The 27,294-nt window shown below is 38.6% G+C and overlaps 1 protein-coding gene across 1 annotated transcript; it reads right to left on the bottom strand.

Moving 5' to 3' along the window:
• Nucleotides 1-1,312: 1,312 nt before the first annotated feature.
• On the bottom strand, nucleotides 1,313-26,944 carry LOC102602002 (uncharacterized). The gene is made up of 15 exons (XM_006341837.2): nucleotides 26,681-26,944; nucleotides 26,259-26,480; nucleotides 25,842-26,018; nucleotides 17,421-17,651; nucleotides 16,341-16,553; nucleotides 16,012-16,268; nucleotides 14,232-14,332; nucleotides 13,901-14,116; nucleotides 13,028-13,255; nucleotides 12,857-12,948; nucleotides 12,675-12,768; nucleotides 12,142-12,234; nucleotides 11,247-12,058; nucleotides 11,057-11,171; nucleotides 1,313-3,174 (listed from the first exon to the last, which is right to left on the bottom strand). The coding sequence occupies exons 1-15, from the start codon at nucleotides 26,770-26,772 to the stop codon at nucleotides 1,411-1,413; spliced, it is 4,707 nt and encodes a 1,568-aa protein (XP_006341899.1). The 5' UTR covers nucleotides 26,773-26,944; the 3' UTR covers nucleotides 1,313-1,410.
• Between the last annotated feature and the right edge of the window lie 350 nt (nucleotides 26,945-27,294).

The following is a 27,294-nucleotide window of genomic DNA, read 5'->3' as shown; positions in this document are numbered from 1 at the left end:
CTTGATATATAAAAACTTAATCCTCGTTTTTTAAATTCTCAATGGGAACAATAGAATAATTGGTCATGCTTATTTAAATAACCTATTAAGTAGTGGAAACATCATATGGAGATGAATTGTTCAACTCTTGAAAAAGATTGAGTGCATTTCTACAATCTAAATATTTATGATTGCATGAAACCCAACGAACAACAAACAACACAACTCATTGTGCGGACACAACTTTAGTAATTTGATCTCATAAGTTTAACCTTGATAGTTTAATCACATAAAATTTGCATTCATAGTTATTTACTACAATTTTTAAGTTTAATTACACAAAATCTTTTCAACCCTTGCGGAATAAAAATTGACTGTCAATTTGGTACTCATCCAATTAGTAAGTGTTTCTCCCTACTCCTTATCGGATTCAACCTCAACTTTGTTACGACTTTGTTACATCACCTGAATGGAATTCAACCCCAAGTTTGTTTGAATTACTATATTTGCATACGACTTTGTTACATCATCTACGCATATCACAGTGAGTCGATTGCGAAAAATCAATAGTCGACTAACGTTTAACTAAACAAAAAAAAATACAATTCACACTGCCCCTATTGTATTTCGGCATGTAAGTCATATGTATAGCAGTTTTTGTGCGATAATTGTTAAGTGTATTGAAATGATGCGTAAGTTGACCTTGTATCTGCAGGATTTCAATTAGACACAAACATTTTATATGTGCGGATATACTTATTATGCATGGAAATACAGTGTATTTTGCCTGCACGCAAATACAACATTTTTTGGTATATTTTGAAACAAACTCTTACTACATTTTGTAATCAGGGGTGAAACTATACCATATACAAAAATTCCTCTTCATTATACCTGAGTTATTAAGGAGTAAGAGAAGGGAAAATGAGGAAAAGATTACTAGGTAAAGAATCGAACAAGTCACCAATAAAGTGAAAATTTAAATAGCCAACCAACTAAGCTTTCTGATGTGTACTACAATTTTGGTAAATATGTGCAACTTAACTCGACAGCACAAGAACGACCAAGGTAGATATCACTTTCATCACTTGTGTTTGGGCAAGGGGTGTACATGGACCGGGTTTGTTTGGATTTTTCAAATACCAAACCAAATTATGTGTGTCAAATTTTAAAATCTATAAACTGAACCAAACCAATAAATCTGTAAAGCTCGAGATGGAAAACATCCTTTGCATTTACAAGGATGAAAGCACATCACGAAGCTTAATGAGAGTAAGAGGTGGGAAGAATGCAGCTCTTACAACCGTCACGTTTAAAAATTTTGGTAAGAGCAAAATTCCAAGACCCTTCAAAGGATGCATAAAGCTAGACCCTTCATGATACAAAGATACATTACACATACAACAGATTTTCGGCGAGGAAAGTAATGCATTAAAAATATACTGACAAGTTTTTATCTATCATGTTCTGCTTAATCTTACATCTGTCCAGTAATTCGCCAAGTTTGTCAGTTTCTGTCATTTCCTTAATGGTCATCAGAGGTTCACTTTCACCTTCATTTAGATCTTTCATTCTATTATAACTGGCTTTTACAAATTCAACATGTCCAGCATCCTTCCCATGCTCTATTTCTTTGCATGCGCCAGTTGTTGTGGGAATTTCTTCACTGTGTGAAGTCATACCTGGATAAGGTTGGAAAGCTCTTCCTTCCCCGTCAAGCATAGCACATCCGAGAAGAGGCATCCGTCCAGCTTCAACCATTTCATCAAGAGATGGATGTGACAAATGGTAATGCGACTGTGCAGAGTCTTCAAGTTCCACAGCTCCAAGCATTGAAGTGGACAAATCATGATTTATCAGGATATACACTGAGAAAGATGTCTCCTTAACTAACTTCATCAACTGCCAATTGAATGCCCGTTGGAAAATCATAACCCAGTTTGGTACAATGTAGTAGTATGAGTTCTGGAGTTGAAGCTGCACAAACTTCTGCATCATAACACTAGCCTCTTTTTCTGCAAGTGGCAGTACCATCAACTTGCTAATCTCTGTGAAGTACTTTGTTAGAGAACTTTGAAGTTGTAATATCTGGTTTTTAACATCCACATCAGAACCTCTATGTAACCAAGATGTATCATCTAGAAAAGATGGAAATTTGCAGTCAGATATTGCACGCACAACTGGTTCAATTCTTGGAGCTAAGCTCCATCCCAGCTGTGGCAAGTGTTGGGTCACAGCTTCATGCTCATGGCTATGTTCCTCCAGCAAACCTATTTCCGGACAGGGCCAACAGGTAGGATTAGCATGAGCTGCAGCAGCTATTTCCCTCATAGACTGATCCAAGGCCTCGTTAAAGGCTGAGATACAATTGTTTGGACCCACATCACAAACATTCATTTCACCAAGAACCCCAAGCAAAGAATTCAAATGGTAGAGAACCAGTTCTCGGGCTTTTACACACTGGAGAACTGGTTGTGGTGGTGATTCATTTGCCAGCCACTTCAGTCCTCCTCTTAATTGTTCATCGCTGAAAAACCCATTCAACTGTTCCATCTGCTGGTTTTTTAGGTAAACAACACTAAAGGAATGAAGTCTTGATTCATGGACTTCATGTAGCTCCAGTTCTTTAACTATAGTGGAAGGATCTGCATTTTCCTTGCACAGCTCACTTACGATCAAAAGGGGTAACTGAGAACCAGAAGGTACAGACATTAACAGTTTATGAAGCTGATTTTTCTGAAGAACCCATGGGATACCTTCTGACAACAGGAAGAGAACTGCACTTGCACCTGCTACAGTCTCATTCAGATTCTCAAAATTAGTGTACTTGATAACTGATAAACAACAAATAAGGTCTCCGCCTGATTCGTTAAGAAGCCAATTCCTCCAAACAGACAGGCCTGGAGACGTTATTAGTGTATCATCTTCATCTTCTCTTGCAGGCATGAGTTTGGAAAGCAACCAGGACTTGGCATTCAACTGGTCCATGCCATTTTTTGGGTTCAGATTGTTTATATTATTATCCTCACAACATATTATTACTTTCCAGCAAAGGCATCTGGCAGCTGCATTTTTTTCATGGAGTGTGGTGGCAACTACATCTGAAACATTCAGCCTTGACCATGATTTTTCCTGAGTTTGGTACCATTTTGAGACAGCATGATCAATGTTGAACTCGACTGTTGTGCTATGTTGCTAAAACAAGGAGGAACAGTAGCAAATATCAGTGAAAATAAATTGACCATAAAAGTGCTCAAGGATGACGTGTATGCACATCCAATTTCAGACACAGAGATAGCAAAACTTGTAAGTGAGATGGAGACATTCTTGTGCAGAAAGCTGACATGCACATATGAATGGAACATCTCCAGGATGGAGGCAGAAATCTTTATTTCCTTTCCGCTCTTTTGCTCCCATGGAACAGGATTAGAGAAATAATTTTTCACCATTTAGTAAAAAGTTAACATTATGCAGATGTCTAGGGATTGACAATAAAGATGTAAGGCTGGAGTCAAAGAAAGAAGCAGTAAAGTTCAAAACTATTTTGAGTTCATGTTGAAGCTTTTATGTCAACCTTGCCAAATAATCTGGTAAAATGACATTTTGTGAGAACATCAAATAAATTTAACAATTTGCAGAACTTCAGATTTCAACCAAGCAATTCTGTTTTTTTAACCATGTTTCTATCAACCAAGCAATTCTGTTTTTTTAATCATGTTTCTATCAACCAAGCAATTCTGTTTTTTTAACCATGTTTCTATTTTATCTTTTTATGTGTGCATTTGTAAGAGAGAATTTCTGTTTTTTTTAACCATGTTTCTATCAACCAAGCAATTCTCCTTGGGTGGCATTAGATTGATTTTATCTTTTTATGTGTGCATTTGTAAGAGAGAGGCCTCTACCCTGGGATCAGAAGATGTACTTGAATGTTTGGTGAGGAATAGACGGAGATGATTCCTCTTGTCTGTGGCATTTAGTTGGGATTCAATTCATTCCAATAACTACCCTTTATTGGAAAATTCAGGGAAGAGGTCGTCACTCTCAAATCACTCAAAACTCTATTTGAAGACAAGTGAGGAAATTATTTTCTTTACTTCTATGAGCTTGCTTACACAAATGTAGTGCTTCTGTATTAATAATCTAGAACTACTAGCATGCATATAATTTAATTCTTAATTTCATCATTCCCCTAGTTCATGAACAAAACAATAGATGCATTCTAAGACTGATACAATAAGCTTCTACTTCATCGACTGACATAATTAATGTATCACCCAAATCAAAATGTTTTTTTGTCCAAAACACAAGGTTCAATTCTCGACGCCCTAGGCCTACTTTACGGCAAACATTTTTCAATCAATTCATACCTATTATGCCTATTTCCACACAACAAACATAAGGTATAGAAGTGGAAGTGGGAAGAAGAACTACACCCAAATGGTTGGAAATTTTAGGGTATCTTAGATGAAATAAGGTTATCAGTATTCTGGTTGGATATGGTGCCCCTCCAAACAAATAAAAGCAAGAGAAATCTAATAGTTCTCTAAACCATGAAGTGATCAACCCTTCATATGAAGAAATTGAGAAAAGCTTTTTATCAAGATAAGATGACCCAGTAATAGAGCCTATGCAGCAAGAGGCTAGCTTTTAGGAGCTAAATATCTAGAAACATCAGACTTGATCACAAATAACATGAGTTACTGTGACTAGCAGAGAGATTTAGAGTGTAAATTTTAGAATACTGACTAGCATTTAAGATTTTAAAATAATAGCTTAAATGTTATGTCGATTAATTAGTCCAAAATACATCAAATAAAGTTCAAACTAATAAAAATTAGTACAGATCATATCAGTTTGAATCTAAGTTGATCGGACTCTTCACTTTCGGTGCCACACCCATGTCGACATGACATGGATGTGGGTATGGGACCTGTTAGACCCTCAGCTTGATGGTTTGAGTGGCTAGGGCTTGGCAAGGGATTTACATGATGAACCTAACCAAGGCCCAATGACTTCGGTCAAGATCAAGTTCAATTGAAGATAGACATTGGGGTGGCTAAGGTATGCAAGGCAAGGTGTGGCTAAGGCATGACCAGGGCTGGGCAAAGCTAAGGCAAGGCCAGGCAATGCTGCGATCGTAGCATGGCCGTGGTTAAACAAGGTTGTGGGCTAAATGCTGGGCGAGGGTAGACAGTTCAGGAGACTGGATCAATGGCAAGTTGTGCAGGGAAGGACCTGTGCACAGTGCAGGCACGTGTAGGGATGGCAATGGGGTGGGGCGGAGCGGGGCGGGTTTTGTCTCCACCAAAAAAATTTCAACCCGCCCCGCCCCGCCCCACTTAAGCACTTCCACCCGCATCCACCCACCCCGCACCTACCCCACATCCACCCGCTCCGCCCTACCCCGCTTAAGTTTCTTCTATTATTTTCACTAAAGTTGCAATCAAATTTTAAATTATAATAAGTTTGATCCTACTAAAAAAAGTTGAATTTGAAATAATACGATCACTGTATCCATTAGAGCATTAAATATTATGATTTTCTAGGATCATAAACATTATTCTTTTTGTTTCAATTTATGTAATACAGTTGAAATTTCGAGAGTCAATAATATATTATTTTTTGGTTTGATCAAAATTTCTTTATAAATTTTTTGTATTGTTAATTATTGTAATACATAGTACTCCATATTTATGCATTTTCTCAAATCTATAAAATTTTATTATGAAAATTTCCATAAGATGGATATGTTCCCTTTCCAGATGCAAGGACTAAGGACTATGTAAATTATATAAATTAATATCCTTTTGTAACAACAACAAAAAAAATTATCCTTTTGTGCAATTCTTGAGGCTTTTGGTCTCATTTTGAGCCTTGTGGATTTTAGCTTAAAACGAAAATTGGGTGTGGGACCCAGTTTTCGTCGAAACGACTTCGGATGGAAGTCTTGATGGATCTGTTGAGTCTGGAATGCCAAATTCGATGGGGTAGAATATTTCGTTTGCGCACACGGGTTCTGAACAAATCTCGGGCACCCCGTTGGAGAATTCTGAGTTTGAGCAAACTAGCTGAAGTGCGCTTTTAGCAACCAGAATTTAAGCCTTCAGTGACCGGATTCAACTTTTAGCGACCATTTTTGACTATTTATATCCCAAAATTTCAACTTCAGCCCTCATTTTAAAAATGCAATATCTCAAGCTTGGGAGCTCTGATTAAGGTGATTTGAAGTTGTGGATGTCAGGAATCTTCGTGGCTACGCATTGGAGTGTTTGGTAAGTGTCGGGGACTCCCCATTTGAGGTATATTCCGCCCCGAAGGGATGCCAGCTCTCTTTTGTTTTCTTCAATTGGTGATTTTGACGCATGTGGTGGTTTGGGTTGTTCTGAGCGTGGAATTGAGCCCCATTTCGGGGCACAAGCTCGATTAGTCGTTTAGGACTTTTGACCGAGTCAATTTTGGAATTCTCGGTGTGGGTCCCACATTCCCATTTTGACTCGATTTTGGGTCTATTTCCAATTGTTACGATTTTAGTGTCAAAACGTCTGTAATGACGTCGTGATCGGTAATTTGATAGCATGGTTTTCAAGCATTTCGGAAGGGGCTAGCCCTTGTGCGGTGGATTCAGAGCGCTCGTGATCAGCTTTGAGATGGCTTCAAGCTACTTTCTTGATTGAGCTTCTTAGATAATGCCTAGTAAAGATTTCATGTGATTTTGGATTGTATTTGTCGGGTATTTAGCTTTCCTCTTGTTATTCCATTTTTTCTTGACTCCGTAGGAGCCTTGGGCTTAGTGTGGATGTTGGAATCCTTAGTTTAGGCCTGTAGCTTCCCTTGTGGTGTAGATGATCTTGCTTATCCTTGTTAGGATTGATTCATGGTGGCAATAGACTAGGCTGGACATTAGATGCTTTAGGTTGTGTTTTAGCGCCTTGTAGTTATGATTTGCTCCCTTTAACGCTTGTTTTGGGTTGTTTTCTTTGCGTTGATGCTTCTGACCTTGGTGGCTCATTGTAGCCGTGAATTGGTCCTAGTTGTGCTCAACCTGGGACTAGAGCGGTGTGATTGGGGTAGGGCGTCATCCCTTGAGTTTGCTCCCCCTTTATTGATTTGAAATCTCTTCTTGATCCCTTCGCTTATTGTTTAGCGATAGGCCTGTTGTATCCTTATTGAGCTTATGATTATATTGTTGGGGCCGATGTCGTGTGCGAGGACCACTTGGATCCCAGGTTAGTACTCATCCCTTTGGTTGCGTGATTTGGTTGGTTGTGTGGTTATTTGACTTAAGTGCCTTGTTTGAATGTTGATGATGGCATGCATTGCATTGTTTGCTCATTCTCACGAGTTTTGTGGTACGATCCCGGTTCATACATTGGCATATTTATCATTCATGATGAAACACTATTTTACTTGGCTTTTATCCACCTAGATCAATTGATTTACTCGTTTTTGAGATTACAAGACTTCTGGGACATGCTCCTTTCCTACTTAAGATTTTAGAGGCATCTAGGATACGCTCAATTTTTACTTGACTAGTCGGCACGTCGACGCCCTTTATTGCATGATCTTTGGCTACTTTGAGGTCCTCTTCGGAGTCGACACGCCCCCGAGTCACTCTTACTAGCTGGGCGACGTACGCCCATGAGAGTGGACTTTCTGGCTGGGAGGCTATGATATATTGAGATCCTCTTCGAAGTCGACACGTCCCTGAGTCACTCTTGTTAGCTGGGCTGGGAGTTGACTGTGGTTGTAGTTATTGGGGCTGGGAGCCCGACTTTCGCTTTTTGAACTTGGATTCGTGGCACTTCTCTGAGGGTCTTATTGCATCCTCTGCATTCATATGTAATGCCTATCACCAGTATACTTGTTTGTTGATCGTTGATTGCACCCTCCGATTTATGGGGTTCGGTTGGGTTATGATTGTTGTTTGTACCTTCCGGGCTTATGGGGTCCGGTTAGGTTATTGTTTGACAATAATCTGTAATATGTTATTGTTTTCTTGTTAGCTGATAGGCTTTGACTTTAGGATTGTGGTTGTGGGTCCTCCTGATCCTGGGTAGTTGACTTGGTATCTTAGTTACTTGCGATTAGGCTATTGGCTAGTGTTCCAGTGTTCCAAGTACATTCTTGACTAGGCTTTTAACCCCTTGTATCCTGTTTCTATTAGGTATTGCCGATCTACTTTAGTATCTCCTGTTTAGTTGCTTGTGATATGCTTTCTTTATTATTTGTTGTTTATGCTTGAGTTATCTTTTGAGCTCAGTCAGTAGTCAATGCCTACTGAGTACCGTTTTGGTACTCATACTACACTTATGCTCCCTACAGATCCTAGTTTGAGTTATCGCCAGTGATTTGGAGTCGTGTGGAGCAACTTGGAGTCTCGAAGACTAGGGTGAGCTCCTGGAGTTCGGAGTTGCCGGTTTCCGTCTACTTTAGGCTAGGCTTAGTCTTTATATTGTATTCAAAGACGAGCCTTTACATATCTAGTATTTGTAAAAGCCTTGTTCTTTTATTTTGATTAGATGCTCGATTACTAACTGATACAAGGTCTTGGAATGGTTCTAGACTACCCTTTCTTAGCTTCGTTATAAGATATATGCTTCTTATTGTTGACTTCCGCTTGGTAGTCCGTTGCTTATGGCTCCGGGTTAAGGGTTAGGCTTACCTACTTGTGGGGTATAGTAGGTGTCATCATGACCTAAGAAATTGGATCGTGATAGTTTAGATGGGAACAAGTTATCCCAGGATTAGCTATCCTGAGATAAGTTATCCCACCATGTATGTGATATAACTTATCCCATCACTATGGTATAAATGGTGGGATAAGTTATCCCAAACTTGACAACCAAACAAGACACCAAAATTATATCCCTAGGCTATTTTTTTATCCCAAGACTATTTATTTTTATCCCTCATACCAAACGACCACTAAGGGTCCTAGACTGCCTAGTGGGTTAGATCGGGAAGGGTTGACCCCATAACAAGACCATGCCCGATCTGGTCAACCAATTTAGGGTACTTTGACCAAAGTCAACGGAGAAATTCCAAATAGATTCAATAAAAAATAGGGCAGACCGTAGCACCAAAGCTACCAGTATATGCAGGGTCTGGGGACTTCCATGTTGGAGGTCTCAAGTTCGAAACCCCTTGCCAGCGAAAGCAAGGGGTTTGCCTTCTGGGTCGAGCTCGTCGCACCGGGCTTGCCTAGTGCGGGTTACCTCTCCTATGTGGTTTGCGAGCTATTGCATAGGAGCGGGAGTTTTACCATGTACGCACCCAAAGGGTAGCGGCTGCGAATTTCCCTTGTCATCAAAAAAAGGGTTTTATTGTACGCAACCTTACCCTTCTCAACAGATTCTACGATTTCGGTAATCAAAACAAAAGCTAAGGTGAAATTGAAGAAAATGGAATACTTTGTATATAGAAATTTCTTTGTCACCCTTTTTCATTCTCTCCTTCTAGGATTCTATTCAATATTTTCTCAAGTATTCAACATAATATCTCATAAGTTAGGTTTTATAACTCTACTTTTAGATAATTGAATTATCTTTAGCCAAGCCCCCACACCCGTATCCATAGTTGGACCTGTATCCTCAAATCTTAGATCATGAAGTATTTGACTTCTAGATCCGCACCCGTATCGTACACCCACACCCAAGTCCGAGCAACATGGGTTTGAATTGAGAGAGTGGAATGTTTTGAATTCATATAACATCTTTAGAATTACATACTTGTTTTTTAATATGATCGGAAACAGTCTCTCTACCTTCTCAAGGTAGGAAATGGTTGTGCACACGCCACCCTCCCCAAACCCCACTTGTGGAATACACTGGATATGTTATTGTTGTTGTTGTTGTAACATCTTTAGGACTAAATAATCCACCATTTTACCCTTTAAAACTTAAATTATTAGAATATGTAGTCAGATGATATTATGAACTGATAGAGGGAGAATATGTCATTTTAAGAAAGAGGTCAAGTAATTTTAGATGGACAAAATCGGAGGCAAGTCGAGTTTTGGCCAGTGGGCACAAACACATCCTGAAAGACCAGAAAATTCACTTTCTTCTCATGTTCTGTTGAGCCAAATATTAGTTTTCACCATTACATAGAAAAACAAAGTGAGAGAACAAGATGAACCAGCACTACCTGCAGCTTCAGCATCTCCAGTAAATGTTTCATAAGAAGAATATTGATTAATAGGTAATGGTTAATTACTGACTCACCAATAAAAGTAAATAGGGGTTGGAACACTCAATACTCATAGAAGTATAAATGGGTCCTATCACTCAACACTCTCAGGTCACAAACACTCCATCCTTCCCATTTTATGTCACAGATTGACCTTCTGAGGGACCTAACAATTGTTAGTCAAAACCTATGTTAATTACTAATAAAAATCATCAAAATGCAACTTGAAAAATTCTCTGGTACATAATTAGATTTTCATAATCAAACCAAGCAAAATTATCAAATTTGACCTCTAACTAAATATGATATATAAAACGAACATGGTAAATTATAAACCTGGCCTTCAAAATCCAAACTCTCACATAGATTAGGCCACAGAAACTTGTCATCCAGACAACAAAATATAGTAAGTTTGAACGGTACAGATGTATCCATTAATTTTTCAACCTTCACTTGTATTTAAGGCCTAATAAGACTAGCTTCAACCAAAATAGGAAAAAGCAAAGGTGGATGCAATCATGATTTAGCTGCCAGCGTGGCTTTGGTCTAGTGGTAAGAGCACAGATGTGGATTAGGCAGACGTCACGTGTTCGAGTCTTGACGCAAACAAAAGCCCAAAATTGAGTGGAGAAAGGTAAAAGGTCGGCCCATCATCCACCCAGTTTCGAACCGTGCGCCAATGACCCTCAGGGATTTCTCGGTTACCAGAAACAGGTACCATGATTTAGTTATAGTGTTTACTGTTCATGCAGTACACAGAAAAAAAAAAAAGAGCTTTTATTACAGGATACTGAGGCTGCACCAGCTCTGTATTATGAGAAAGCACGGAGGCAGAAATTTAATTGGACAAAGCTGGAGAAAAAGAAAGGAGACTTTCATCACTACTTACAATTCTGTTGGGCCACATTGGAACTCCAAGAGAGAGCGAACTCAGAGCAGCTTTAGATGCTAACTGTTTCTCCTCTCGCATCTCCCTTTTCTTTAAAGAACGTCGCTTCCATTTCCTGTGAATTAACAAGGTAAGAAGAGAAACAAGGGTAATTGCAGCAGATATGAGGTCCATGTAGAGCAACCTGCACCTGATAATCAGTTTAAGTTTTGCCTCAGCAACTTCTTCATCATAATAACTTGCTGCTGGTTCATTAGTTTCAGCTTCCTCGCTGGTGATCACCAGTTCTTCATCTTCATTCTCTTCATCACACATGTGCTTCAATTCTGTGTCTTCTACAAGAGAACTAGCTGGCAAAACTGGAGAACTCTCCCACTCATCTCTGGCAGGAATAAACTGAATGGGCATACTTCTTGCATCAAATTGTGCAACTTCATCGTTTTTAGGTTTCCCTGAACTCCCAACTCTTGCTTGCAGCTGTACTTCAGGTCTTTCTGCACTCCGAACTCTAGCTTGTTGCTGAACCTCAAGGGAAATATGAGGAAAGAATACCGAAGGACTAGGAGGAGCCAGTAGACTTGACACCGCATGACTAGGAGGAGCCTGCAGACTTTCATATTTTATCTTCTGATAAAATTCTGTTTTAGTAATTGGAATCGCCTCTATCTCATCTTTTGGAGATGAAACAGTTTCATAATCAGGCATGCTCTCCTCGATGGACAGTGAAGAACTATCAGGCTTGAGAAATTGAAAAGCTGAAGGTTTTTGCTGATGATCCTTATCTAACAGGGTCTCTGTTTCTTTCTCCGACACTGACTCAACATGCGGAACCGAAACATCCTCGAATATTGTCCTTGATTTTTTCTTATGGACAAGTTTTGAGCACTTGACAGGATAGTCATTGTCTACTTCCATAAATGGGCCTTCCTTCACCATATATGGTTCTTCAAACTCCTTTAATGAAAAACCATAGTACTCAAGAAGGCCTTCTATATCCTCATCCTGATACATATCCAGGAGCAGAAGTTACTCCACTCAAAAACTGTTATATAAGAACACAGCCAGCAAAAGTATTCAAAAATTACCTCCATCCCAAGCCATTTGGCAACTTGGGTAACAGGGATTCCTTGGTTATTCTGCAGTCCAGAGTGTAAAGAAGCCAGGGCCTGGGTTCGTAACTGGAAACACCAAGGAAATGAAATGCTTTAACACAATGTAAATCTATAAACAGGTGAAATATTTAAGAGTTTGCCCCTATAACCTTCAACAACGAAAACTACTGCCAGACATACACGAGCATAAAATCAGTGGAGCAAAGGAAAACACTTTCAAGTTCTCTATTGCCTTAAGTCACTTATAGCGGTCCTTTCTATTTACTATGCCAAAAGAAAGCATGAACTTTTTTGTTAATAATGGCAGTATTCAATCGGAAATAAATGGTCCCCAATAAAGTGGAATGAATATATAGAATTTATGCAGCTGAGATCCCAACCCATCTGAAATTGAGGCGTAAGATTGGTTGAATTATTGAACGAAAATACGGAATTGGATAGAAGGATTGATAAAGTCGATAAATCTCGCTACTTAAATTAAAATACTACGGAAGTGTGGGTAATACCTTCGAGAAATGAGCATGCATTAAGCAAGCTTGAAGATAGCTAGCCCTTCTTGCAAGCCGAAAGAAAGCAATAAAATTACCGGTCCTGCAGGCCCTGAAAATATAAAAGAAAAAACATTTCTTAGGTGACTTTAGTGGCAAGGTAATAATAAGGTCTCCTAATGATGCAATGATGAAACAACCTTGCCACATCACGGGCAAAGAGAACTTCTGGGGTTTGCCGCATATCTGGTGCCATCTTTGCTAAATCAAGTGAAAGCTCTGCAGGTTCAACCTAGCACAAAACTCATACTTCCACAAAAAGAAAAACACTCGGAAAACAAATTCAGGAATATGCTTAATAGTTGACTTACTTTATAGCCTGGATGTTTATCAAGCTTTAAAAGTGCATAATAACCTCTAAATTCTCTCTCAGTTTCCACATTTATTCCTCTCTTCCGGTGGTCGTCATACAATTGAAATAGTTCAACTGATGTTTTATTCATCTGCTCAATATTGAGATGTGCATCAAATCCCTCAGAGAACCCCTCTCCTCTCGTGTATTCACACAATTCATGCATGGCGAGTATATGGAGCCTTATCTGAAACAAAAATGATAGGCAATAAAATTAGAATCTATTTCAAAACTGAGTAACATCACTAAAATCAACAAGAACATTTAGGTGTCTTGTTTTATGTGAGATTAAACAAAAAATTAGCTTCGGATGAAAAATTCTACTGCAAGGAACCATAGCCCCTTCATACTCAAACCCAAACCTATCTGTAAATCAAGCTTATTGACAATTAAAATAACCCTATCGGTTGAATCAAGAAAACATAATAATATATGCTAAACTACATAACCATAATATTTTGTTACAACAATAGATCGCTTGTATGGTTTGTGAGTAAAATGCAAAGATTGATTGTAAACCAAATTGACCTTTGTGAATAAGCAGATGCCAAATTTTGTCCATCCCATTTTCCAGATAGAGCATGTTGAGATTTTATACTCAGAAAAATATAGCTAATTTATGCTTACCTTAAAAAGTTACTAGCTTATAAGTTAACTCATCAGTATCATGGTGTATATTTCAACATCAGGATGAGTTTAAATGATTCACATATAAAGCCTCTGAAAAGTTGATAGAAGTTTCACTTAAAAAAAACCTCCCGGAAGAATAGATAATGATAAGACAAAGATGCTTGAAAGCAATATAACAATACACATGGCCAAAAATATCAACCATTTGCTCCAGCATATTAATAGCTTCACGGTTGAAAATATGTTGCATCCTCAAATCCATACGGATTGCTCGCATCCTGTCCCATAAGAAGTTATACAGGCGAAGAAAGCTTTCTCCGTAAGGCTGCTCTAGCAAATTCAAAAGATAATCCATGGTCTTCTGTAAGATTGGCATTGGACGTATGAGCACAGCTTCCCTCTCAGCTGTCCTGGTGTACTGAAAAGAATCATTTGGCAATGTTCATCAATTCGTTCTTTTTATGCTCTCATGAACTTTAAACTTTTTCTATTATCTTAAATGCGAATAATACTTAAGAGTTCCCAATAAAGACCTTTTTGACAGCAAGCAATTTACTGGTTTGGTTTCTGTCTCCATCCAAACGTTCATATTGGTCAAGATCTCCTTTCCTTTCTCGTTCTGCTCTTTCTGATTCTGCAACAGAAAAAAATTCAGGAACAAGTTCGACATCTGGTGAGAAATTTATTACCTGAACAAAATAAACTTCACTCGTGAGTTTGACACATGAACCACAAGCTAACTTCTGCTCCAGACCAATAAAAGATACAGTAAGGATTTTTGGAGGTATATAGCTTTCAGTTTCTTAAAGAGGGCCACCAACAATCCGGGAGTGCTTATTGTGACTTACGAAGAGAACATCGTCATGTTCAAGGCACGATTCCCGTCGCCAGCACTGTAGCTGGAAGTTCTGGTGAAAACAGTGATGGTGTTTGAGTCAATAAGACAGATAAAAGGCATCAACCAAGGATTAGGGATTTAGGGCTCTTTGGTAATTTAGAGATAGTGCCATAGTGGAGGGGATGGAATTGACATTTCAGAAGACTATATAATAAAAGAGAGACAATATGGTGGGGGGTTGAGTTCAGCATGTAAATTTGGGAAGATTGGACGGGTAGAAACAAGAAAAGAAAAAAGACTTTTGGTTGTTAAAACTTTGACTACTTTTATTTAATACGACAATCCAGAAGTGTCACAAAAATAAGGGCTTTCAGTTTCTCTGTGAACAAGTAAATGATTTATTATACAATAAGCTAAACCACAAACAGTATCAAAGAAATAATTTAAGCCACAATAATACGTCCTTAGAACTCAGGTTTCCCTCCACCAAAGCCAGTTACCTTCAAGAATTGCACCACTTTCTCTTTCCTCTAGTCATTACTTAATGGAATAGAGACTAAAGCAGTTAAACTTACAACTATTTTACTTTTCTTCCTTTTTATTTTATTTTACTTTTTTTTATGAGGGGGTTAGTAACAACTTTTCTTTTTTTACCTGTAACTACTTTTCTTTCCCTTCCAATCCATAAATTTTTTCACATATCCTTCCCATTAGTGGTCTAGCTCAGTGGCAGATCCAGAATTTTCATACAGGGGGTTCGAAAAATAAATGTCTAAACGTGTGAAAAAGACAACAAAACACAAATCCAAGGAAGTAGAAATATATAGTTTATAGGTACAAAAAGTTAGTTCTTTTTGGCTGAAACTAAATGAAGAGAAGCTAAAATAAATGAATTGTTCACAATGGGATTCGAACCCTGGATGCGAGGGTCAATTTTAAAGGAGTATACCGCTATGCTACAGCTTGCTTCTTGTTCATGAGGGGGTTCAAAATTAATATATCTACATAAATACAGAAAATTTACTTTATATATACAGTGTAATTTTTTTTCGAGGGGATTTGGGTGAACCCATGTGGATCCGCCCCTGGTCTAGCTTAACCGCAGCAGTCAAAAGTGGAAAATACCATTTGCTGGCATAACTTATTAAATTCTTTCTGAATTGTCCCGCGAAGAGGCAGGAAATTTCCAGCAAAGTTGAAGATGGAGGCTGAGAAGAGAAGAGAAGGCAAAGCAGCAGAGGTTTATAAGAGTTAGAAAGAATCCCTGTTAATCTGCATGTTATGTTATTCTCACCTATAACTAAATCCGGAGGAGAAGGGGACATATAAGAGAAATTTGATGGGGAAAAGCTGATTTTTTTGTGAGATCACATGATCACGCAAGCCATTGACGTAAATGGACAAGTTAACTCATCATGGCAACTGCATAACTTTCAACAAGTGTGTTAGATAAGATGAATAATTAGACAACGTACCTGGACACATATCAGGACATGACCCAATTATGACACCAGAAGACTCCGACCCTTGATAATCAGATAGCAGATTGCCATCTGAGAAATCATTAGTTGAATCTACACTATCTTCCGCAGAAAATTTTGGTCTGTCCACAATAGATTGATACTGACTCATTGAAGGACCCTTCTGAGGAATACTAGAATCATCTCGTGCATTTTGTTGGCTTAGATCATCCTTGAAACGAGCTAAGCGCTTTGCCTTCGCCTCAGTTTCTCTGTCAACAAGAAAAGGATTTACAAAATAATAATCCGGTAAGGATGACATGCAAATCTGTATAATTTCTTACCGTTGAATATCATCATCTGCATGATTGGAGTCATATTGAAGAACTTGATCAGATGAAGGTACGGAAGGAAACTTGGTCCTTTTGGGAACTGGAAAGTTCATTGGCTTACTCAGATCAACTTCAACATTGACACTATATCCAGACATTGAGGATTGAGGAGCTAGAGAGTCAGGGGGGGGATTTGACCTCAATTTGGAAGGAGAGGTAGACGGCCTGAATAAACATTTGAAGAAAGCAGGAAATCAATGGCCAATTGGTTTACACTACTTTTTTTCTTCACATTCAAATGTATAGATCCTTTTTTGCACTACTGTCAATAATAAGAGTTCCCCTGAGACCACTTGATCTTCTTAGTTTGAGCCAATACTGACTCAACTTGTGCTGCAACGTAACAGATTATGGCAGATGTATATAAAATGTTGTCAAAACACAATTTCATCGGCTTCTTATCAAAGTCTTCTTCAGTGGCCAAAAGCAATCGAGATACTTATCCAACCACGATGCACGATGAAAACACAATTTCTTAGTGAGCATATAAGTCATTGTGCCAGTTCTATGTGACTTGCACAAACAAAGAACTTATCTTGAGTATAAATTACTATTAGATCACCACTCTCAAATGGTTCAGTTTGACTTTCAGCTTTGCATTGAGCTAACTAGCAAGCAGAATGTCAGGATGCTCTGATCACAAGCTCCCACCGAGTTTGTTTTGTTCACATTCCCTATTAATGCAAGAATCTACAGTAAACATGAAATTTACTTTTCTTCTATTATTCTTGTTTTTGTTGGAATCAACAAGTTCTATAAGCAAAAGGCTCCCCTAATAATTGCTTGACAGAAAAACAGAAAATTTACAGCCATACATGGCAGGCTCCCAATGATAATTGCTAAACATAAGAAAGAAATTTACAACATAGGTAGCTATAATAATAGTTCTAACGAAAACCTTTACAAGAAATATAGTTTGAATAAGCAAAGAATATGATATCCTGCACCTTTCAAGCAAGCCTTTTCATTGACATTCTTTGTGCTTGTTAAAATAAAGACACAAAATTGGCAGTCAGGATTTTTCTGTCGTACCTTTTGGATTCACGTAGACCAAGAGCTGATTTCTCAAAAGAAGCCACCCTAGGAGGTGAATGAGGGGGGGACCTCGTTCTTTTTGAGACTTGATCTGCATGCTTCACTGGGATCTGTCTTCCAGGGCCATAATTTGTTGGAATCGAGGGCAGCCTTTGGTGAGGTAATCGGATTGGAAAGTTTTGAAACGGCTGGGATGAGTTTCCCCGCATATGAGGGGGCAGTGAAGGCCTTCATGACAAACCCATAATAAAATAGAGTTAGAAACTTCCATCTGAAGAATTGCCTACCAGCAGAAGTCCAGCTACAAGTGGTAAATAGTGTTCGATTCCAAATTGCTACATTTCTACACCCAAGGGTGTGGGCCTAGTGATCAATGAAGTGGTTGGGGTCTCAAGTTCTAATCACAATGGAAACAAAAAACACTAGATGATTCTTTCCATCTGTCCTAGCCTTGGTGGACGGAGTTTACCTAGTACCTGTTGTCAGTGGCGGAGTGGAGCCAGAAATTTTAACAAGGGGGTTCAAAATCTGAGAAGTAAACACACGAACTAGTGGACGGGGGTTCGACATCTATTATACATACCTAAAAAATAATTTTAACCATGCATAAATAGTAATATTTTTCGCCGAGGGGGTTGAACTCCCTCATTATATGCTGCCTCCGCCCCTGCCTAGTGTTGGCGGGAGGTGGCAGGTACAGGTACCCTATGAAATTAGTCGAGGTGCGCAAAAGTTGGCCCAGACACAACAGCCATAAAAAAAACATAAATTTTGGGACAAAAGATGACGCTTTACTTTTTAAAACTTCTTAACATAGTATTACGATAAGCATGTGAAGCATGAGAAATCCTCATTAAAAAGAATTAAACAGGAAAAAATATTAATTGGGGTATAATAATTAGCAGGACTTCATGAGGGGATCAAAAGATGCGTCTAATCAGCCACTGTAGGATTATAAAAAAGAATAGCCAAGAAGTGCACCAAGCACTCCAATAAAATATCTTTCCATATACTTGTCAGATAGAAGATCAAATCATCAGAATCCACTGCACCCAGCCATCAGACAAATGAAATTGCTTGCATTGACTTTATAAGCTTCTTCAGAGTTGCAGAACATCAGCCAAGAATAAGATAATGAAAAATTGATGGGGAAGAACAAAAACAGACTAAATTAAACACATGCATGATCTTACAAGGTATTCAGTGAGAGACGTAATAAATTATTAATCAAATATAACAAACAAATTTCCTCATGCAAGAGCCTTTTTAAGCTTGCCAGATGTTCAACGTAACAAGATTCTCCAACAAACATAAACCATGCAAACCTCAAAGACAACTAAGCTGATTCATAACCAGCACTTCAGTCATTGAATAGTTCACTTCGAAGACTACTAAAATAAGATTTTTTTTAATCAACAGGCCACAAGACAAACCAGATTTCTTTATTTCTTCAAGGTATCTACACTATGAGATTACTCAATTAAAAAATAAAGATTCACACATGTGTAGCATATAGTGGCACGCAACCTAGTATCTTTGTTGAGCTGAGAGCCATGAGCTAGCGAGATCTATGAGATAGGCTAACAATATTAAGTTTTGATGATTAACAAACATATGCAAGAACCAGATATTAAACATGTCTCAAATAAGGTTTGGCAGTGTTTATGACAAGGAACTACTGAACAACCAATTCCTTAACATATCTACTACTGTACTGCAAGAGCTGTAAGTACAGAAGTAGCGAAGGAACCAAGTCCTTCAACTACAAAGTACACTGGAAAAAGACTGTTGATCAAGCGCAAAGTAGATTACATGTGCATTGAAGGATTCCTTGAGGAATTAGGATTACGGCTTATACTATGGAGCAAGGAACAAGAAAGCGTTATGGAAATATTTACTATATTTGCACATGAGAAAAGAGTTTTGGAACTAGGAGAAAACAAAAGGAAGCCGATGCGTGAAGGAGGAAAAACCAAGTCAAACTTGAATTAGGTTCTTGGATTCTTAAGCTAATCCATGTTAAATTAGGGAAACAAAAAACGACCATCCTACTCCTACATAAAGATCACAGCACATTGATGTTGCTCAAGACAAGAGACTCAACTGCACAAACAAAGAGAGATTACTTTGTGAGAGAATCTTCAGCTTGAGAGAGAGTCATAGCAATGATAAAATAACCTGTTCCTATCAAGCTTTATCATTACGGTTCTCATTGTCTAGTTTAATTGTAACTATTATATTCCTAGTGAATTTGTATTAGGTGTTCAAGTTGTAAGGGCTTTATTGACTGGGTAGAGTCTTGAAAGAAGTAGCTACAATTAGGAAGAATTGTAGAGGGGAAAGGTACTACGAGGTAATCCTTCGTTATAGATTTGTAACCTAAAACAGTTGCTCAAATTTAGTGGTAATTTGAGGGAAAAGTGATTTTTGACTCCGACAAGCGAGGAGTTTTCCACGTAAAAATCCTTCTGTTGATGTATTAGTCCGCATTTACTTCTTGCATAGTTCCTAAAGAACCTGGTTCTTCAGTACATAGGTGGCAGCATAAATTATCAATCTTGCTTTGGTTCAGCCGGCGGCATGGGATGCATATTCGACTGCAGATACTTTGAGAAGGGAAAAATCCAGTAGATGGTACTTATGAGAAAAGGTCCAAGACAGGACGTCAATACTTGGCTACTGCACTGGCAAGTTGCTAATCAAATGCTCACCAATGTCTGAACATGTTTCGGGTTGAACTCATCATGCCCACTTGTGAAAAGGAATTGCTACTAACCAGGAACTCGGAAAAGAGGAACTGTGTACTGATGGAACTTGTTTTGGGTTGAATGTTCCATGTTCCAACATGCACGGAATTTCTATTATGTAGGAAATCTAGGAAAGAGGTAATGTAGTCCGAAGCGAAGTAAGAACTTTTGAAGGGATAGAGAACTTCTCTTATTAAATTTCCGTTTTCCTTTTTCATAGATTTTACATGGTAATTCCCAAGGTATAGAGACTGGTTGTTCTTTGTGGATAATTGTATTTCTTTTTAAGGCATTACGTTGCAGCCTCTTCTACCAAGTTTTCCCTTTTTTTCATTATTAAAATTTATAAGTATAAAGAGGTCTAAAAAGGAACATATGAAATATATCCAATAGCTTTTAAAGAACAATATATAATATTGCAAATTATTTTGGCTTAAATTTAGAAGTATAAAGAGGTCTAAAAAGGAAAATATGAATATATCCAATAGCTTTTAAAGAACAATATATAATATTGCAAATTATTTTGGCTTCTGATCCCTTATAGTGTCAAAGAAACCAAACTGATTTTGTATTTTCTCTGTCAGGCAGTAGTTCCTTTCTTTTTCAAATATGAGACAAGTTAGTGAAGCTAATAAAAGAATCAAACCTCTCTTCTGTGTGATTTTGTGCTAATTCTATCTCAAAACTTAAAACAGAAATGCTTTGTGAAAACGGAAAGAATCCATGATCACAGATACTTCCCTCAGCTTAGAGGATGATCAGTTGATCACAATTCTCAAGATAAGAATGGATGAATGTACTGCCTATAAGCTTTTGCTATCTTCTCATAGACATAACCAATGCCTCAACTAGAAAAGGATGTCAAGATCACAACCACTTTGATCAGATAGTAGTTAAGACACCACCCAAACCTCCATTTCTTCTTACTGATAGCAATCCTATTTATTTGTCAACCCTTTAGACCAGCCAAAGTGGACTATACCAAGAGTCAAGATGTTGTATAGGAAATGGCCTAGGGAAGTGGCAGCTTAATGGAATTTGTGCCCTAAAGTCAAACCTTACCAAAGGCCTTAAATATATTCTATTCATTTTTTTCTGTCTTAGTTTGATCCGATGTGAAGTTTAAGAATGTAAGATTTCGTGTATACCATACAATTTTTTTTAATCTTCTGGTCTTAAACATGGCATGTCATTCCTATATGAGAGTGTATCATTAATACTATGACAAAAAGTACAATTAGAAACTTATTAAATACGACACATCTTTTTAAGACAGATAAAAAAAGAAATGAGACACATAAATTAAGATAGAGGGAGTATTTGATAAGCCTGATATATATTTTTATATATAATGTGAGAATCATACAGAAAACGTAAGAAAAAATAAAAAGAATATGTAATTCAAATCATTTACAGCTCATTTGGACAATAGTTGGTTGAAGTTGAAAAATGCCAGTTTAAACTGAAGAAAAAATATCTGGATATTGAAACTGTGTTTGGACATGAATCTCACTTGGAAAAAGTTGAATGTAAGTGAAGATCATTATTTCATTTTAAATACGGAAAAGGGGTAAAATTGCCCCTAAACTATGCGAAATAGACCACTTATACCTTTCATTACATTTTAGGATCAAAAATACCCCGCCGTTATCCCAAGAGATCACAAATACCCCTCAAGAGTTAACACCCAAAATTTATAATGACGTGGCAAGCCACGTGGACGGATCTATCCACCTAAGCTGCCAACTGGGATTTCCCCTTTCATTCTTGACCAAATCCTAATTCATCCTCCCAAATTAAACCCTAAGTTTTGAGAGAAAAAAATGAATCTTCTCCATCAAAGTTTCAAGTAATGTCCAAAGGCCCCATTAATTGAATTGAGAAAGTGAACACTCGTCTGACATTGGCCTTTGTCGTTGCCGTAATCACATTTTTAGTACCAATAACTGGTGGCTCCACCATTTGTTCCTTCAACATTTTATTTGACAAGAAAATAAACTGCTAAAGAAAATTAGAAGCTAAACAGTAGAAGAAGAAAAATTATATAGAAAGGATTATTTTTTCTTGTGTTTCTAGAGTCAAATTTTAACAGTAATCCATAATTTTGCTTGTGTTCACAACGGGTTGTGTTCAAAACGGAAAATCGGTAGTGTTGGCTGAGCAACGATTGGAAAAGTTAACGATTTAATAAAATTGAACCAAAATGGAAGCAGGGATTGTTGATTCCAACAGAGGTATGGTAGGAACTAGAAACAAAGCACGATAATTGAATCAATGAGTTACGTCGCTAACGGAAAAGAGGTGGCAGACGTTCCATTTGATCCAACGACTAGGGTACCGGAGTCGGTGCCGGTAGTGGTGGAATTAGGAGGTGTAGATGCGGCGGTCTACACATGGGAATCCTAGTTGGCAGCTTAAGTGGAGGGATAAGTCCACATGGCTTGCCAAATCATTAAAAATTTTGGGTGTTAACTCTTGAGGGGTATTTGTCATTTCTTGGGATAACGGCGGAGGTATTTTTGATCCTAAAATGTAACGGAGGGTATAAGTGGTCTATTTCGCATAGTTCAGGGGCAATTTTGACCATTTTCCGTTTTAAATAAATTATAGATATACATCATAGATTAGTATTTAGTATTTTTGGGGTCTAAAGGAAGTGCTTTACTTTCTTTAGGCCTGACACTGCCTTAGGGTAGTGTATTACTTACATACTAGAAAATCAAGATGTTGTAAGCTAGGTAAGTCTAGACTTGCTGCAAATGCCTTCTTACAATTTACCAATAATTAAGTTCTATGTATCTATTGGTACTTCATCCTTCAGCAACTTATACCCAACCATACATGAATTTATAACCTAAGTGATCACAACATCTAAGTTCGAAGGATGGACTGTCACGACCCAAATCTGAGCCATGATGGCATCCACTGCAACCCACCGAGTGGACAAGCCTAAACCCAAACACATGATGCGGAAGAAGCAATCATAACTTCAGGTTCACCGTTCTCACCAGTACAGGTGCAAGTGTCTAGTAGTCTCGCGGATTGATATGATAACGTCTGTATCTAATCTTTCAGAGGCTATAGGGCATTCTTAAGAATACTTCATTGTTCTTGTTTCTCGTGCGTTGATGGTTGTACCAATGTCTAAACTTTGTTTGTTTCACTCTTCTCAGATGGCTAGGACGAGGTCGACTACGAGCGGGTGAGAGTCTCCTTCACCTCAAGGTGGAGCCCAGAGAAGGGTAGAGGCAAAGGTCAACCTAGAGGTCAAGGGCGAGCACAGACTCCAGCCCGAGCTAGAGATCAGGAGCAGGCACCAACACCAGAGCCCGAGATAAAGGTTGAGCATGTTCAGCATCAGCGGAGGGTGTGGAGTTAGCCCAGCCTCAACCCGAATTTGTGTCCACGCTAGTATTGCAGGACACTTTGGCCAGGATCCTCAGCTTCATGGAGGGTATGTCTTAGGCGGGTATTATGCCTAGCACTTCAGCAGGACCACATGCTAGAGATGAGGCACAGACTTCAGCCCGAGCATGGGCACAAGGTACTTATGCCCCACAAGTGCATCATGTTGTTGCGGCTCCTCGTACACTGAGCCAACAGGTTCTGACTTTTGCTCAACCTATGGCTCCTAGGCCAGCTATGACTTCTGAGAAGCACAAGATGTTAGGGTTGTTTATCAGATTGGGTCCTCCCAGGTTCACCAGTGCTGCAGGCGAGGATGCCCACAAGTTCCTATTCAACTGCCATGAAAGGTTGCATAACATTGTGTTAGTCGAGTTCCATGGGGTTGATTACACTACTTACCGGCTTGAGGGTCCAGCGAAGCAATGATGGAGATCTTATTTAGATTGCAGACCAATCAGGTCAACTTTGATGACTTGGGCTCAATTCTACAAGGCTTTCTTGGAGAAGTATGTACCTTGTAGCCTGAGGGAGCGGTTGCGAGATGAGTTCACAGATCTTACTCAAGGATCATTCATCATTGTCAGTTGCAGAGTATGAGACACGGTTCCATGAGTTGGCTAGACATGCGGCTATGCTGATGCCGACAGAGCACAAGAGGGTGCGCATATTTGTTAGAGGACTATCATTTCTTCAGTTGGCGACAAATTCCTATAGGTAGTTGATCATGCACGCACCATTGAGGGGATCCATCGTAAGGCCCATGGAGGCAGCGACAAGAGGCCATGTCGTCAGGGTGGTTTCAGCGGGTCTCAGTCCCGTGGTAGAGGGTTTTAGGGCCAAGGTTATCCCTAGCAGTTTCAAGCTGGTACAGGCAACCTTACAGCTTACTGATGGTGGTTCCGCAGGTGCTAGTGGGTAGATGGTTCAGGCACCGATTCAGACTTCTCGAGGTGCACATTCAGGGTATTCAGGCCAATTAGGTCCAGCTGAGTCATCATATAGGGTCAACAAAGGTTGTTATGAGTGGCGCATTTGGCCACTTTGCTAGAGAGTGTCCTAGGGGTCGATCTTCCAAATCTCAGCAGGTTCAGGCATCCGGGGCTCCGATTCAGTCGACTAGGGATGGTCCTAAGGTACTAGAGGTGGTCCTCAGGCAGGCACATTGAGTGGTCAAGGTGGACACGACCATATGTATGCTTTTTTAGGGAGGCACGAAACAGAGACATCGGATGTTATTATCACATGTACAATCTTTGTTTGCCATCAGCATGCTTACGCTTCATTTGATTGGGGGTCTACCTTTTCATATGTGTCTACCTATTATGCTACGCGATTGGATTTGTCTTGTGAGCCGATGTATGTGCCTTCGCGTGTAGCTACCCCCATAGTGATTCTCTAGTAGTGGGTCGGGTATATAGAGCTTGTGTGGTGACCATCTAGGGGTACGACACTTGGGTAGACCTTATTGTGTTAGATATGGTGGATTTCGATGTGATCCTAGGCATGGATTGGTTGTCTCTCTATCATGCAATCTTGGATTACTTCTCCAAGACTGTTACTTTGTGCATGCCTGATTCCTCCTCTGATATTGACTGGTTCCGATAGTCATATTTCGAGGGGTGTGATCTCCTACTGATATATGACATGGCCCTTTTTTCCTATATATACTATTCTTGTCTTCCACTTTTATTATTATTATTACTTAAACTGCTTCTTCCGCATCTTGTGTTTGGGTTTAGGCTTGTCCACTTGATAGGTTGCAGTGGACGCCATCATGGCCCGAATTTGGGAAGTGACAGAGATGTTTTGACACCCCAAAAGTTAGAATAGACGGCATTCAAGAGGAGCCATCTCCAATTAAACCTTCTTTCCCAATTAAGGTACATCAAACCCTAAGTGGTTCTTTGGTGATTGGTTAGAGTTATGTAGGTACTAATAATACACAGTTAGTTATCGACGGACTTAGAGAGTGGCTGGATTGGCTTGGTTTAAAAATAGCTTATAAGTTAAACGCCATAAGTTGGACATATCCAACTTTTAGCTTTTAGCTTATTTTTGTACTTTTCTTGGCCTAAAAGTAAGTGCTCAAAAGCACTTCTTATCTTTCCTAAACACTACAAAAAATCATAAGCACTTAAAATAAGTCAATCCAAACACCCTCTTAGACTGTCACTTGAGTACTATATGCATATGCTAAAAAATTCAGACAATACTTAATTTAAAAAAGACCAAGAGAGAGAGAAGTCATTGAAGCCAAACTAACCGTTGAGCTCCACCAAGAGGAGGAATATTGCCCTCTGTGTGAAGATTGTTATGAAAAGCCAATGGAGGTGACCTTGTACTCTTGGGAACCAATGGACTCTCATTCCGAAACAATGGAGATGATTGATTTTGTTGGGAGACAAAGGGCCCCTGATCACTGGATATCAAATCTGAACGACTACCAAAAAAGGGAGGAAGAATTAGATAGCTCAGTGTGCACTTTAAGTGAAAAAGTAAACAATTCCACACTGTAAGCACTAATAAACAGCTCAATATATTCTACCACAAAAATGCTTATAGAGTTGTTTAGGACAGACATTACTCATGACAAGTTACATCAAGAATCAAAATGGAATGTTTCAAGTAACGGAGAAGAGTGTTTTTGTGTAAAAAAAAAAACAAGGAAATAAAAATGTACCTTCCCCTCATGGTCCTGGAGGCTCCCAGAATCTCTGCATCAGAAGAAAATGAAGTATGTGGCCCTGTTGTTCTCAAATCTTGAAGTTGGGAACCTCTAACACTAGCAGAGAGGGCAGTTTCAGGTAAAGGTGGCACTACTTGGGGAGACTGTTGGTGGGCTTGGGCATCATAATCATGGTAGATGTATTTTTGTCCATTACCCCATTTAGGAAGAGTGTCACTGGGTGATAAATCAAAAATATTCAGTTAACGTATAATATATAATCTCTGAAAACCATGATAGTAAAGTTCTCGTTTGAATTTATTATTCCAAAAATCACCCTAATGGCAGCTAGTTAACTTTATTCCAAAATTCAATTCAAGGTGTGGAAAACAGCGAAAAGAAGCATGAAAATAGTTTCGAAAACCCTAGTAAAGTACCTGGTAGAAGGATTGCGAGAATTCCCAAAAGGGGTTTGCGCTTTAGGAGGGGCAATGGGGCCTGTATTCTTCCCGAAACCCTGAAACGCCATTAAACCTTGTACAAAAACAACAACAATCAATATGAATATGAATTCTTCAACTGCATCTCGGATTCTCAATCGCCTCCTGCTTCCCTCAGTTTACCTTTCTGCCATTTTCCAATTAGGTTAAAGGAAATGTAAGAAATTGATCCCAAAAATTACTCATTAATTTCTTCTCAAACGAAATATTTTTTAAAAAGAGGAATTATTCAAAATATTATTATTTTAGCATTTAACATGATACAAGAACCACATTTTTGAATAGTTATTAAAAATATCAATATTTTCGTTTGTTATGTATCTGATTTATGTTTTTTTTAATTCGTTTTAATTGAAAGAATACAATTATTTACTAACAAAAGGGAGAAATTTTTTTTAAAAGAACATGTCACTTAAAATTTGCTTCAGTTACAAATTCAATATTTTTAAAAAGGAACATATCACTTAAAATTGTCATCAGTTACAAATTCGGAAAAAAACGACAAGGAACTCATCCCACTTGTTCATCAAATTTCTAATATCGATTTTTAA

This window comes from Solanum tuberosum, unplaced genomic scaffold, assembly GCF_000226075.1.
Source record: "Solanum tuberosum cultivar DM 1-3 516 R44 unplaced genomic scaffold, SolTub_3.0 scf00031, whole genome shotgun sequence".
NCBI classification, from domain to species: Eukaryota; Viridiplantae; Streptophyta; class Magnoliopsida; order Solanales; family Solanaceae; genus Solanum; species Solanum tuberosum.
This window is presented reverse-complemented; position numbering and strand designations above follow the sequence as displayed.

Bases quoted from the DNA above. Each gene is read 5' to 3' on its own strand.
- LOC102602002 (XM_006341837.2), bottom strand. From the start codon at position 26,772: ATGGCGTTTCAGGGTTTCGGGAAGAATACAGGCCCCATTGCCCCTCCT. The intron at 26,019-26,258 runs GTACATTTTTAT...CTTTTTTGGTAG, and splicing joins TCCAGGACCATGAGGGGAAG to TCGTTCAGATTTGATATCCA. The intron at 17,652-25,841 runs GTTAGTTTGGCT...TTTGTCATGAAG, and splicing joins CCTCTTGGTGGAGCTCAACG to GCCTTCACTGCCCCCTCATA.